General features: G+C 45.4%; 1 protein-coding gene across 4 annotated transcripts in view; it reads right to left on the bottom strand.

Moving 5' to 3' along the window:
• SESN2 (sestrin 2) overlaps positions 1 to 14,739 on the bottom strand; it is an 85,167-nt gene that overhangs the window by 59,579 nt on the left and 10,849 nt on the right. For all 4 annotated transcript variants that reach the window (XR_013223842.1, XR_013223841.1, XM_077295662.1 and 1 more), the window contains exon 5: positions 14,167 to 14,343. Coding sequence is in view for 2 of the 4 variants with exons in the window: in XM_077295662.1 (XP_077151777.1) it covers positions 14,167 to 14,343 (177 nt within the window). In the remaining 2 variants the exon portion in view is untranslated. The remainder of the gene's footprint in view (positions 1 to 14,166; positions 14,344 to 14,739) is intronic.

The following is a 14,739-nucleotide window of genomic DNA, read 5'->3' on the forward strand; positions in this document are numbered from 1 at the left end:
AGTACACCGATACCCCATATGTGGGGGTAAACCACTGTTTGGGCGCACCGCAGAGCTTGGAAGTGAAGGAGCACCGTTTGACTTTTTCAATGCACAATTGGCTGGAATTGAGATCGGACGCCATGTCGCGTTTGGAGAGCCCCTAATGTGCCTAAACAGTGGAAACCCCCCCCCAAGTGACACCATTTTGGAAACTAGACCCCTTAAGGAACTTATCTAGATGTGTGGTGAGCACTTTGAACCCCCAAGTGCTTCACAGAAGTTTATAACGTAGAGCCGTGAAAATAAAAAATCGCATTTGTTTTCAGAAAAATGATTTTTTCGCCCACAAATTCTTATTTTCACAAGGGTAACAGGAGAAATTAGACCACAAAAGTTGTTGTGCAATTTCTCCTGAGTACGTCGATACCCCATATGTGGGGGTAAACCACTGTTTGGGCGCACCGCAGAGCTTGGAAGAGAAGGAGTGTCGTTTTACTTTTTCAATGTAGAATTGGCTGGAATTGAGATCGGACGCCATGTCACGTTTGGAGAGCCCCTGATGTGCCTAAACAGTGGAAACCCCCCACAAATGACACCATTTTGGAAACTAGACCCCTTCAGGAACTTATCTAGATGTGTTGTGAGCACTTTAAACCCCCAGGTGCTTCACAGAAGTTTATAACGTAGAGCCGTGAAAATAAAAAAATCACATTTTTTCTACAAAAATGATCTTTTTGCCTACAAATTTTTATTTTACCAAGGGTAACAGGAGAAAATGGACCCCAGAAGTTGTTGTACAATTTGTCCTGAGTACGCCGACACCCCAAATGTGGGGGTAAACCACTGTTTGGGCGCATGGCTGAGCTTGGAAGCAAAGGAGCACCATTTGACTTTTCAATGCAAAATTGACTGGAATTGAGATCGGACGCCATGTCGCGTTTGGAGAGCCCCTGATGTGCCTAAACAGTGGAAACCCCCCACAAATGACACCATTTTGGAAACTAGACCCCTTCAGGAACTTATCTAGATGTGTTGTGAGCACTTTAAACCCCCAGGTGCTTCACAGAAGTTTATAACGTAGAGCCGTGAAAATAAAAAAATCACATTTTTTCTACAAAAATGATCTTTTTGCCTACAAATTTTTATTTTACCAAGGGTAACAGGAGAAAATGGACCCCAGAAGTTGTTGTACAATTTGTCCTGAGTACGCCGACACCCCAAATGTGGGGGTAAACCACTGTTTGGGCGCATGGCTGAGCTTGGAAGCAAAGGAGCACCATTTGACTTTTCAATGCAAAATTGACTGGAATTGAGATCGGACGCCATGTCGCGTTTGGAGAGCCCCTGATGTGCCTAAACAGTGGAAACCCCCCAAAAGTGACCCCATTTTGGAAACTAGACCCCCCATGGAACTTATCTAGATGTGTAGTGAGAACTTTGAATGCCCAAGTGCATCACAGAAGTTTAGAATGCAGAGTCGTGAAAATAAAGAATATTTTTTTTTTTAACAAAAGATTTTTTAGCCCCCAAGTTTTTATTTTCACAAGGGTAACAAGAGAAATTGGACCCCAAAAGTTGTTGTCCAATTTGTCCTGAGTATGCTGGTACCCCATATGTGGGGGTAAACCACTGTTTGGGCACACGGCAGAGCTCGGAAGAGAAGGAGCGCCATTTTGGAATTCAGACTTTGATAGAATTGTCTGTGGGTGTTATGTTGCGTTTGCAGAGCCCCTGATGTACCTAAACAGTAGAAACCCCCACAAGTGACCAAATTTTGGAAACTAGACCCCCTAAGGAACTTATCTAGATATGTGGTGAGAACTTTGAATGCTCAAGTGCTTCACAGAAGTTTATAATGCAGAGTAGTGAAAATAAAAAAAAAATTTTTTCCCACAAAAAAGATTTTTAGCCCCCAAGTTTTTATTTTCACAAAGGTAACAGGAGAATTGGACCCCAAAAGTTGTCCAATTTATCCCGAGTATGCTGATGCCCCATATGTGGGGGTAAACCACTGTTTGGGCGCACGGCAGAGCTCAGAAGGGAGGGAGCACCATTTGAATTTTTGAGCGCAAAATTGGCTGTCGTGTTTAAAGACCCCCTGATGTACCTAAACAGTGGAAACCCTCCAATTCTAACTCCAACCCTAACTCCAACACACCCCTAACCCTAATCTCAACCCTAACCATAACCCTAAATCCAACACACCCCTAACCCTAATCTCAACCCTAACGTCAAACCTAACCCTAATCCCAATACACCCCTAACCCTAATCCCAACCCTAACCTTAACCCTAATCCCAACCCTAACCCTAACCCCAACCCTAGTCCCAAACGTAACCCTAATCCCAAACGTAACCCTAATACCAACCCTAATCCAAACCCTAACCCGAATCCCAACTCTAACCCTATCTTTAGCCCCAACCCTAACCCTAATTTTAGCCCCAACCCTAGCCCTAACCCTAACTTTAGCCCTAACCCTAAGTTTAGCCCCAACCCTAACCCTAAATTTAACCCTAACCCTAACTTTAGCCCCAACCCTAACCCTAGCCCTAAGGCTACTTTCACACTTGCGTCGTGTGGCATCCGTCGCAATCCGTTGTTTTGGACAAAAAACGGATCCTGCAAATGTGCCCACAGGATGCCTTTTTTGCCCATAGACTTGTATTACCGACGGATGGCCACACGTTGCGTCCATCGTGCACTGGATCCGTTGTGTTTTGGCGGACAGTCGTCACAGAAAAAGTTCAATGTAACTTTTTTTTGTGCGTCCGCCATTTCCGCGCATGCGTGGCCGTAACTCTGCCCCCTCCTCCTCAGGACATAGACTGGGCAGCGGATGCGTTGAAAAACTGCATCCGCTGCCCACGTTGTGCACAATTTTCACACCGTGCGTCGGTACGACGCATTGCGACCGCCCCGTACTGACGCAAGTGTGAAAGAAGCCTAAGGCTACTTTCACACTAGCGTCGTACTCGGCCCATCGCAGTGTGTCGGGCCGACGTACCGACGCTAGCGTTGTAAGCGCCGCACAACTTGTGCAGCGGATGCTGTTTTTTCAACACATCCGCTGCCCCATTGTGAGGTGCGGGGAGGCGGGGGCGGAGTTCCGGCCGGGCATGCGTGGTCGGAAATGGCGGACATGTCGCACAAAAAAAGTTACATGTAGCGTTTTTTTGTGCCAACGGTCCGCCAAAGCACAACGCATCCGTCGCACAACGGATGCGATGTGTGGCAATCCGTTGCAATGCGTCGCTAATGCAAGTCAATGGAGAAAAAACGCATCCTGCAAGCACTTTTGCAGGATGCGTTTTTTCTCCAATGACGCATTGCGACGGAAGCAAAAAAACGCTAGTGTGAAAGTAGCCTAACCCTAACCCTAGCCCCAACCCTAGCCCTAACCTTAACCCTAATTTTAGCCCCAACTCGTCTCTCCTGCCGGCCGGCAGATGGCAGCAGATGGCGGGCGCACTGCGCATGCGCCCGCCATTTTCTTTCCCGAGGAGGAAGCCGGCCGGCAGGAGGAGACGCAGGAGGACCCAGGGACACTGGGTAAGTATGATAGGGTCCCCGAATCCCCCTATTTCTCTGTCCTCTGATGTGCGATCACATCAGAGGACAGAGAATTACAGATCGCTTTTTTTTTGCGGTCGCCGGTAAACAGTTAATTACCGGCGATCGCAAAACAGGGGTCGGTAAAAACCGACCCCGATCATGTTCTTTGGGGTGCCGGGCGGCGGGCGCACTGCGCCCGCCATTTTTTCCCCGGAAAAAAGATGGCGGCGCCCATCGGGAGCCACGAGGAGCACTGGGGGAAGATAGGTGAGTATTGGGGGCGATCGGGGACCCTATTTCTCTGTCCTCCGATGTGCGATCACATCGGAGGACAGAGAAATTAAATGGCAAATCACGGTTTGTTTTTTTTGTTGCGACCGCCGGTAAACGGTTAATTACCGGCGATCGCAACTCGGGGGTCGGTAAAAACCCCCCGAATCATGTTCTCTGGGGTCTCGGCTACCTCGGCAACCGAGACCCCAGAGAAAATCCGACTATGGGGGGCGCTATTCACTTTTTCCACAGCACCGTTAATTAACGGCGCTGTGGTTTAAGTACCCTTAGCGGCCGCCGTTAAAAGGCGTATCGGCGGTCGTTAAGGGGTTAAAAATAGAAGGTTGACATTCACAACCTCTTCAGAGAAATATGTAAACAAGAGTCCATTGACTATGGAGTCCAATGTTAGGGCAAAGTCTGCTTTTCAGGAGCAGAAATCTGATTAGTACAAATTGGGAGAAACTGTCAGATGTATACAGGAGGGTTGGGTGGAAGAACAATTCAATGCTTGTAAAACACTTGTTGCAAAAATTGTGAACAGTGAAGACAGCACAACATGTAATTCATACACACACCATAATGGTACTTTCCTTGAGAGAAATATGCTGTATTGGTCTTGTTTTTTTTCTTTTTTTGGTTTCCCTCTTTTCTTTCTAAGGCTGTTTAATTACTGGTATGTTAATTTTGGTCGAATCATGTGATCTAGACACTGCCTGAAGGAACTATATAAGATCTCCAAAGCAAAGATGAATCAGGTCTTGAAAAACTTACATCGAAACGTGTAGATCTGTACACAGTAGTTGTGTCCGACAACTGATATGTGGATTGATATTTTAACCCCTTCATGACCTGGGGTATTTTCATTTTTTGCTCCCCTTCTTCCCAGAGCCATAACTTATTTTTTCGTCAAAATGGCCATGTGAGGGCTTTTTTTGCGGGACGAGCTGTACTTTTGAACTATATCATTGGTTTTAGCATGTTATGTACTAGAAAACGGGAAAGAAATTCCAAGTGTGGTGAAATTGCAAGAAAAGTGCAGTCCCACACTTGTTTTTTGTTTGGCTTTTTTGCTAGGTTTGACTAAATGCTAAAACTGACCTGCCATTATGATTCTCCAGGTCAGTCATTACGAGTTCATAGACACCAAACAAGTCTAGGTTTTTTTTTTTATGTAAGTGATGAAAAAAAAAATTCAGACTTTGCTATAAAAAAAAAAAAAATTGTACCATTTTCCGATACCCGTAGCATCTCGGGTCGGGTGAGGGCTTATTTTTTGCGTGCCGAGCTGACATTTTTAAATTATACCATTTTGGTGCAGATACATTCTTTTGATCCCAGTTATTGCATTTCAATGCAATGTCGCAGCGACCAAAAAACCCAATTCTGGCGTTTCAATTTTTTTCTCGCTACAACGTTTAGCAATCAGTTAATCCTTTTGTTTTATTGATTGGGCGATTCTGAAAGCGGCGATACCAAATGTGTAGGTTTGATTTTTTTTATTGTTTTATTTTGAATGGGGCGAAAGGGGGGTGATTTAAACTTTTCATATTTTTTAAAACTTATTTACTTTTGCCATTCTTCAATAGCCTCCATGGGAGGCTAGAAGCTGGCACAACTCGATCGGCTCAGCTACATAGGAGCAAAGCTCAGATTGCTCCTATGTAGCCGATTTCCTGCATTGCTATGAGTGCCGACCACAGGGTGGCGCTCATAGCTATCCGGCATCAACAACCATAGAGGTCTCAAGGAGACCTCTGGTTTTGCCGAAGCATTGCTGACCCCCGATCTTGTGACTGTGGTCAGCGAAGCGCTCATTTCCTTCCCGATGGCCGGAAGCGGTAGTTAAATGCTGCAGTCAGCGTTTGACATCATTTAACTAGTTAATAGCAGCGGGTAAATCGCAATTCCACTCGTGGCTACTGTAGGCACGTCAGCTGTTCAAAACAGCTGATATGTCCCGGCCTTGATGCGGGCTCACTGCCGGATCCCGCATCAAAGCAGAGGATCTGACCTCGGACGTACTATCCTGTCCGAGGTCAGAAAGGGGCTAAAATATGGAAGAAAACCGGTTGTTACTTACCAGTAATAGGATTTTACAGAGTCCACGACAGCACCCTATGAGAGAGGGGATCCGCCCACCATCAGGACAGGAACCTACAGGTTAAAAAGGGGCGGCCGCCCTCGCCACTCCAGTTTGTGTTTCAGAGTATAAGGGACACCGCCATTGAATTAGTACATGATAATTTCCACTTAAACAATACTAAATACCATCACCTCTACAGAGTGAAAACTAAAAGAACACATTCCAATAGAGTGCAGGAATCCAGTGATTAACCACCAGGGGGAGGGGGGGGGGGAGAATGTGCGGGTGCTGTCATGTAACCGGTTTTCCTATTGCCACGACAGCACCCTACGAGAGACTTTCAGAGACTATTCACCTGGGAGGGACCACAGCACTAAGTACTGATCGCCCAAAGTCTAGGCTGGAATTGGATGATAGATCAAGACGGTAGTGCTTATAAAAGGTGGAAGGAGATGACCACATTGCTGCCTTACATATGTCAATGGAGGCATCCGCTTTCTCCGCCCAGGATGAGGCCATTGCTCGAGTGGAGTGGGCTTTGATGCCTTTTGTCGGAGTCTCCCCCTTGGCGGAATAGGCTGGACATATTGCATCTCTGATCCATCTGGCGATAGAGCTTTTTGTGACTCGCACCTCTTATTCTGGTAAGAAACAGAGCCCTACTCTGCCTCCAAGTTTGTGTCTTGTCTAAGTACTCCAATACTGCTCTTCTAACATCTAGCATATGACCTTTCTGTTCTTCTGCTGAAACTGGATTAATCGCAAAAGGATGGTAAATATATCTCCTGGCTCCTATGGAACCTAGAAGTTACCTTTGGTAAATATGCTGGGTCTGGCTTCAAAACAGTCTTATCCTGAAAGACCATTAGATAGGGAGGGTCCACTGATCACGCCCGATAATCACTGACCCGCCTAGCAGAGGTTAAGGCTAACAAGATTCTGACCCTAAAGACAGTTCTTTTAATTGAGGCAGAACCTAACGGCTCAAAAGGGGGTTCTGTTAAAGCATCTAATACCAAGTTTAAATCCCATGGTGGCAATCTAGCAATATGAACTGGGTTACTACGTTTAATAGCCTTAATAAATCTGGACACCCATCTATTTCCCGCCATGTTGCTGTTATATAGGGCTCCTAAAGCTGAGACTTGAACCCTAAGGGTATTAACTGCCAACCCCAACTCTAAGCCTTTCTGCAAGAATTCCAGAATTGCCGGAATATGGTCTGTTAGGGGATGCTGATGGAATGCCAGAAACTTCTTCCAGACCCTAGAGTAAATTTTGGTAGTGACCTCTTACCGGCTATTTAGCAAGGTAGATACTAAGGCCTCTGAAAATACTCTCCGTCTTAGCAACTCCCTCTCAAATTCCACGTCGTCAAATGAAGGCCCTCCACATTGGGATGACGAAATGGACTTTGAGAGAGGAGCCCCAGACTCTACGGTCACTGACATCGCTCTGAGTAGAGAAAACCATGGTCTCTTGGGCCAGAAGGGGGCGATTAGAACTACCCTCACCCTCTCCTCCCTGATCTTCCTGAGAACTAGAGGAATCAGACACATTGGGGAAACGCATATGCTAGGGGAAAATCCCAACAGACTTGAAGGGAGTCTACTATGCATGGTCTGTCTGCTTCCTGAAGTGATGCAAACTGCCTGACCTGCCTGTTTCTCCTTGTAGCAAACAGATCTATAACTGGTAATCCCCAGAGACTGACTATCTGTTTGAATATTTGCTGGTTCAGAGACCATTCCCCCTGACGTAGGCAATGACGACTGAGATAATCTGCTTCCACATTGTGTTCCCCTCGTATGTGGAGTGCTGATAAAGAAAGGAAGTGAGTTTCGGCTAAGGTTAGTATGTCAGCAGTGGACATTAGAGACTGATCTTGTCCCCCCTTGATGGTTGAGGTAGGCCACTGTCATGTTGATTTGCACATGTACATGTGAACCCCGCAGGACAGGAAGAAAACTGAAGCAGCGCATATTTGACTGCTGTGAGTTCCTTCAAACTTGAGTTTTGGGCTTCCCGAAGTGACCACCGCCCTTGGGCCAGAACGTCTCCCATGTGAGCTCCCCAACCTACTGGGCTGGCATCGGGTGTGACTGTTGTCCGGTATTCTCCACTGCACCCCTTTTGACAAATGGCCAACATCCTGCCACCACTTTAGGTCGGAGAGAGTGGCAGTTAACAATCTGAGTCTTCCACAATACACGAGTGTGGGACTGAGCCCACCGAACAGCCGGTATGCATGATGTCAATGACCCCAACAGGAACATTGAGTGTCTCAAAGTTAGATCTGGATTCCTTCTTACGGTCCTGACCTTGTGAATAATCCTCTTTTTGCCCTCTGGTAGAAAACAGTTGATCTTCTGAGCTTAGAAGAATGCCGAGGAAAATCTGACACGTTGATGGTTCTAGTTTTGATTTCTTTAAGTTGATGAATCAACCAAGGTCCTGCAGAGATGATATTAAACAGTTTAGGCGGGCCTTACATTGGAAAACCGAATTCCCAATTATGAGGCAGTAGTCCAAGTAGGGTATAACCAGGGTATCCTGCTCCCAGATATAGGCCATTACTTCTGCAATAATCTTAGTAAACACTCAGTGCCATAGACAGTCCAAATGGCATTGCCATAAACTGAAAGTGCCTGACCTGATCGTTTAGGCACACCGCCATTCTGAGGAACTGCTGGTGATCCTTGTAAATGGATAGATGGTAGTACGCATCTTTTAGATCCAGCACAGTCATAACACCTGGGAAATAGAAGTTTAGTTGCTGACCTAATGGACTCCATTTTAAAGGCATGATATTGTAGAAATGTATTCAATTTCCGCAAATTTATGATGGTCCTAAAGGATCCATTAGGCTTGGAAATTAAAAATAAAGGGGAATAAAACCCCTCCTTTTCCTGATCCTTTGGTACTTCTACAATAACCTCCTTTTCTCTCAACAGCTGAATTTCTAATTCTAGGGCCCGCTGTTGATCTGGAGAATTAAGGGTAGTTAATACATAGTAACTCGGAGGTATCTCCCAAAACTCCAATTTTAACTCTGACGCAACTATACCCAAGATCCAGCTGCTAGAAGTTATCTTGGCCCATTGGTTAAAGAAATATTTTAATCTACCCCCCACTGGATGGTCTGATTTATCGGTAGTTGCGTCTACGTCTCGATGAAGAGCCACTGAAGCATGCACCTTTCTTCTTTGGCTCCGCCAGTTCCCAATCCCGGTCTGAATAAGTTCTCTGGAAGGGCCTTAGTCTCCTGAAGGCATTTCTGAAAGTAGGATTAAACACTTTAGAAATCCCTTCTTCCTATCCTCTGCCTTCGCGAGGATGTCATCCAGCACAGTGCCAAATATGTACTCACCCCTGCATGGAATTGTACATAGTTTTGCTGTAGCTTGAGCATCACCTTTCCAGGTCTTAAGCCAGAGAGCTCGCCGGTCAGCATTCGAGAGGCCTGCCGATCTGGCTGCCAGCTTTAAAGAGTCTACAGATGCAACCGCCAAGTACGCTACACCCTCACGGATCAGAGATAGAGAATCCAGTAGTTTATCTCTAGGGACCTTCGCTTTTAGCTGCTCCTCCAGCTGACCCACCCAGACCATAACCGATTTGGCAGTGCAGGTACTAGCAATTGCAGGTTTAAATGCTCCAGAAGACGACTCCCAAACCTTCTTTAAGAACATGTCCGCCTTTCTGTCGGATGGATCTTTAAGAAGGCCTACATCTTCTAGTGGTAAGGTGGCTGACTGATGTGGAAGCCACAGCTGCGTCCACCTTAGGGACCTTTACCCACTCAGCTAAAACTTCATCAAAGGGATATCTCCTCTTTGCAGATGATGGTAAGAACACCTTATCCTGCTTATCTCATTCACGCTCAACAAGATCTTTAAGTGTGTCAACCACCGGAAATGATCTACGATTTTTCTGACAAACCCACAAACCTAATATCTTGGGTTGATCTGGGTTTATTATTATCTGCAACCCCCATGGTCGTGCGAACCGCTTTAACTAATACATCCATATTTTCTACGGAAAAGCATGGTCTTCAGTCTTCGTCTGAAGAGGATGGCGATGAAGAGCCTGAACATTCGCCCTCTTGTAAAGATGGGCTAGAATCTGGCGATAAGCCCCCAGTAGATTTTTCATGCAGTCTGCTTTTAAGGGAATATTTGATCTCTTCCCTGATAATAGCCCTTAGGTCCGATGTACGGAGGGGAGCTTCTTCCTCTAAAGTTCGGCAAATACAAGCCTGACAAAGCTTTTTAACATAGCTATATGTCAAAGGTACTGTGCATAATGCACACTGCTTGTGTTTATTTTTGGCTGTTTTTTTACCTATAAGGGTATGTTTCCACGTTCAGGAAACGCTGCGTGTTTTACGCTGTGTAGAGCCGCAGCATCAAACACGCAGCGTCCAGATATTACAGCATAGTGGAGGGGATTTCATGAAATCCCGTCTCCACTATGCATTAAAAGACGCATGCGGCAGACCTGCGGAAACGGACATGTGGTGCATCTTTTCAGAACGTAGCATGTTCTTACAATGCTGAAACAACGCAAGAACAACGCAGGTGACCTGCCAGTGACCTCAGGTGCAGATTTGGTCAGGATTTTACCTGCATAAAATCCTGACCAAATCCTGATGCAAGCCTAACAAAGCACAAGAAACAGACCACATCAGCTACTAGGCGTACTTATAACACTCACCAAAGGCTGACCCAAAGAGTACCAGTTCCGGAGGAGGTGAATTGCCACATGACGCTGGGGCGCTTGCACGCTGCCGCCGCCGTACCACACTGCTGCTGCTCCTTGAGCGGCTGCTACTGCTCTTCCTGTGCTGCTCGGACACCTCCACCTGAAGGTGCTCTGCGTCCCCCACAGAGGACATCTTGCCGCACACTGTCCTGCAGCTCCGGTTCACCTTAACACATGCAGCCGCGCCTCCTCCCCGGCCTCTCCCAGAAGTACCCGATTCACTTCCGGGTCACAAGCGCTTCAATTCCTGGATGAGACGCCAGGACCAGCGCTGTGCTCACGCGACCCAGGGCGGCATTCCCCGGACCCTAAGATAGCGACATCCATGTGCCCAGACAAGGAGGGGTCTGCGAGCAGGACACCCCCGACACTGCTTCCAGTGCCCCCCCGTCTCTGCCGTTCCCACAGATACTGCACAGAGGCTGATGGACCTGGGTAAGACTTCACCTGTCTGTTCCCATCTAGGACAGAAACCCAAACTGGAGTGGCGAGGGGACCGCCCCTTTTTAACCTGTAGGTTCCTGTCCTGATGGTGGGCGGATCCCCTCTCGTAGGGTGCTGTCGTGGCGATAGGAAAAAAATTTGTTAAATTCATCCACACCCCATTGCTGGATCATTCCTTCTCTCTTCGCATTTACTTTGGACTGCTCCTCCAGAACCATGCAAGGCGGTGGCTGATATATTGGATACATCAAGAGGCTTTGTAAGCTGACTATCTGTTTTGTAGTAATAGGTCGTTATGGGTGGGGAGGGGATTTTTTTTTTTTTTTTAACTTAAAAACTAAAGTTTTGCAATACTGCTTCATAATATCACAACAAGGAATGGCACTTCACAATAACTTAATTTGCTTTGATACATGCACTGCGTCAGTACACCGATTAATACACTAGCTGCAATATTGCTGTTAACTGTTAATCACAAGGTACTTAGCATTATGTGATCAATAAACGCAAGAGCCACCTGAATGGGGAGTGAAAAGGAAGCCATGAGTAGCTCACAATTAACCTTGTATGGGAAAGATCGGTGGATAAGCAAGAGCCATGGAGGGGCCACACCATAGATGCACATTTTTGGTATGAATGTACAGGTGCATAAATACTCTATGGCCAACATACAAACTACACACATGATGCATCAGCACACAGATTAATGATTACCGTATATACTCGAGTATAAGCCAACCCAAGTATAAGCCGAGACCCCTAATTTTGCCACAAAAACCGGGGAAAACTTAATGACTCAAGTATAAGCCTAGGGTGGAAAATGCAACAGCTACTGGTAAATGTCAGAAATAAAAACAGATACCAATAAAAGTAAAATTAATTGAGACATCAGCAGGTAAGTGTTTGTAAATGTCCATATTGAATCAGGAGTCCCATATAACGCTCCATACAGTTCATGATAGGCCCCATAAGATGCTCCATATTAAAATATGCCCCATATAATGCTGCACAAATGTTGATTATGGCCCCATAAGATGCTCTATAGACTATTATGCCCCATATAATGCTGCAGAAATGCTGATTATGGCCCCATAAGATGCTCCATATAACAATGTGCCACATGTAATGCTGCTGCTGCAATAAAAAAAAAAATAATTAAAAAAATGACACTCACCTCTCGTTGCTGCCCCTCAGCGTCCCGTCTCTCCGCAGTGACTATTCAGGCAGAGGGCGGTGTGCACACTAATATGTCATCGTGCCCTCTGACCTGAGCAGTCACTGCAGAGGACGCGGAAGACGGGGCGACAGTGGAACTAGGAAAGGTGAATATGAAATACTCACCTGCTCCCAGCGCTGTCCCTGGCAGCTTCTCCCGGACAGATGGTCTCCATTCATTACAGTAATGAATATGCGGCTCCACCTCTATGGGAGTGGAGTCGATATTCATTACTTTAATGAGCGGTACCACGTGACCGATGAACAAGGGAAGAAGCTGTCGGCGCCGGAGACCATGGGATACGCAGGGACCGCGTCAGGAGCGCCAAGAGCAGGCGAGTATGTGACAGACGTCACTCCCCCTCACCCACCGACCATGACTCTAGTATAAGCCGAGAGGGGCACTTTCAGCTCCAAAAAGTGGGCTGAAAATCTCAGCTTATACTAGAGTATATACGGTACATGAAATGTATTACTGGACGCCAGCAATATTGACATTCGTGTGCACAATAATAGCAGCGTGCTGACGCATGGTGAATGTATATATGTTTGTCGCAGAGCATTTGTGCACCTGTACATTAATTTAATACCAAGGTGAGAGGGTTCTTTGTTTTGATTTCACCATATTTTATTTAGACTGTCAACTTTCATTAAAACGAGCTGGTCTCTTCCAGAATGGGTTGACCCTTTTGGGGCACAGAACACTATAGTCCAATTTTTTTTTTTTTTGTAAGGAGGAAACATTCCTCAAGTTTGGTCAAATTACAGAACTATACAAAATCGCCTTAGTTTCACCTAACCAATGAAATTTATGGTGCTGCAAAAAAATGCTGCACACATTGCATAAGCTAGACATTTAAGGTAAGTTCACAGGGCGTTTTTGCTGCTTTTTTTATGCTAATTTTCAGCTGCTTTTTATAGTACCAGCAAAGCCTATGAGATTTCAGAAATCCTTTTGCTCAGTCTTTTGCGCTTTGCTGAGTTTTCTGGACAGAGCATGTCACTTTCAGCGTTTTTGCTGCGTTTTTTCACCCATTGACTTGAATGGGTGTTGAAAAAAACGCAGCAAAAACGCAGGTATCATTATTTGCTGCGTTTTTGCTGCTGAAAATCCAAGGACATAGAAAAAAAACGCACCAAAAAACGCATTTACACCTGCGTTTTTGACGCAGCTTCTTTCCTGCCAAGACGACTAGGTGTTGCTGCAGAAAAAAAAAAAAAAACAACAAGAACGCCCTGTGTGAACTTACCCCTAGGCTGTGCATACTTTTTGCAGTGCAGATTTCTCCAAAGACCTGAAGCAATCCTGACACCGGGAAAGTGAATTCGAGTCCTGAAATCTCCTGAAGTCTTATTTGTGACTTGCAGATGTAAATCTGCAACATGTTAATTCTTTCAGGTTTTTTGGCTGCAGATATCAATATTAACGAGTGGGGAAAAATCTGTACCCTAAAACACAGCAAAAAGCAAGCTTTTGCCGTTGTGTTTTTCTCGCCAAGAGATGCAGGAATGGTGAAAAAAAAGGTCAGCCACCAATATTTAACGTGTGCACATCCCCTTAAAGCGGCATGAACACTATGATATAGTTGTGAATATGCGTTAAATGCTCGTTTCATTATCTTGCTATGTAAATAGGCGGCTGATTTCCAGGTGAACGAGCAAACTGCTTTTTCATCGGATTAAATTATCCTTTGCGCTGTATTAAAGAATCACTCAGTGGTGCCTTGTCCTAGGTAAGCAATACAAAGAACCAGTAACCTGGGAGCATTGACAACTGATTGGTAAAAGTTGACTAATTGGCAGCCATATTGTGTTATCGAGTCATGTAAACTTTTTTTATAGTCTACTCACCTCTCCAATTAAGACATCTGGGGAAGGGGGCCGTTGAATGCCCTCTTTTCCCTCTGGTGGGTAAATGCCACAACCCAGAATAAAAGACGACAGAGCATGGAAGTGGGTAAGCAGGACAATCGCATGGATCAACTCTGCAAGAGACCAGGCATGGCCCGCTGGAGCTTTTAAAAGACACTAGAAGGGGAAAAGTAAATATTTCAACCTAGTGTAATTTGCAAAACACATTTTCCATTTAGGAAATCAGTCAAATAACAGGCGTCAATACAAAACTGCTTTCTCAAAATTCATACTAGAATGGAACCAGTGATGTAATAATCAGAATAATCATATTTAACCTACAAGTAATGTATAATTCATTACCAGATCAGTATTTAAAGGGAACCTGTCAGCAGGATTGTGCACAGTAACCTGCAGACAGTGCCAGGTGATTACAATGATACCTGGGTGATGAAATCTGTCTTGTGATGGTGCCTGAAACATGTCCGGCACCATTTTCAAACTGATTTTTTTTCTTTTTTTTTTTTACGAATTAAGGATAAGGTGTAACAAAATAATTACACAGTACATACC

The sequence above is a fragment of the Ranitomeya variabilis genome, chromosome 3, assembly GCF_051348905.1.
Source record: "Ranitomeya variabilis isolate aRanVar5 chromosome 3, aRanVar5.hap1, whole genome shotgun sequence".
Lineage (NCBI taxonomy): Eukaryota > Metazoa > Chordata > Amphibia > Anura > Dendrobatidae > Ranitomeya > Ranitomeya variabilis.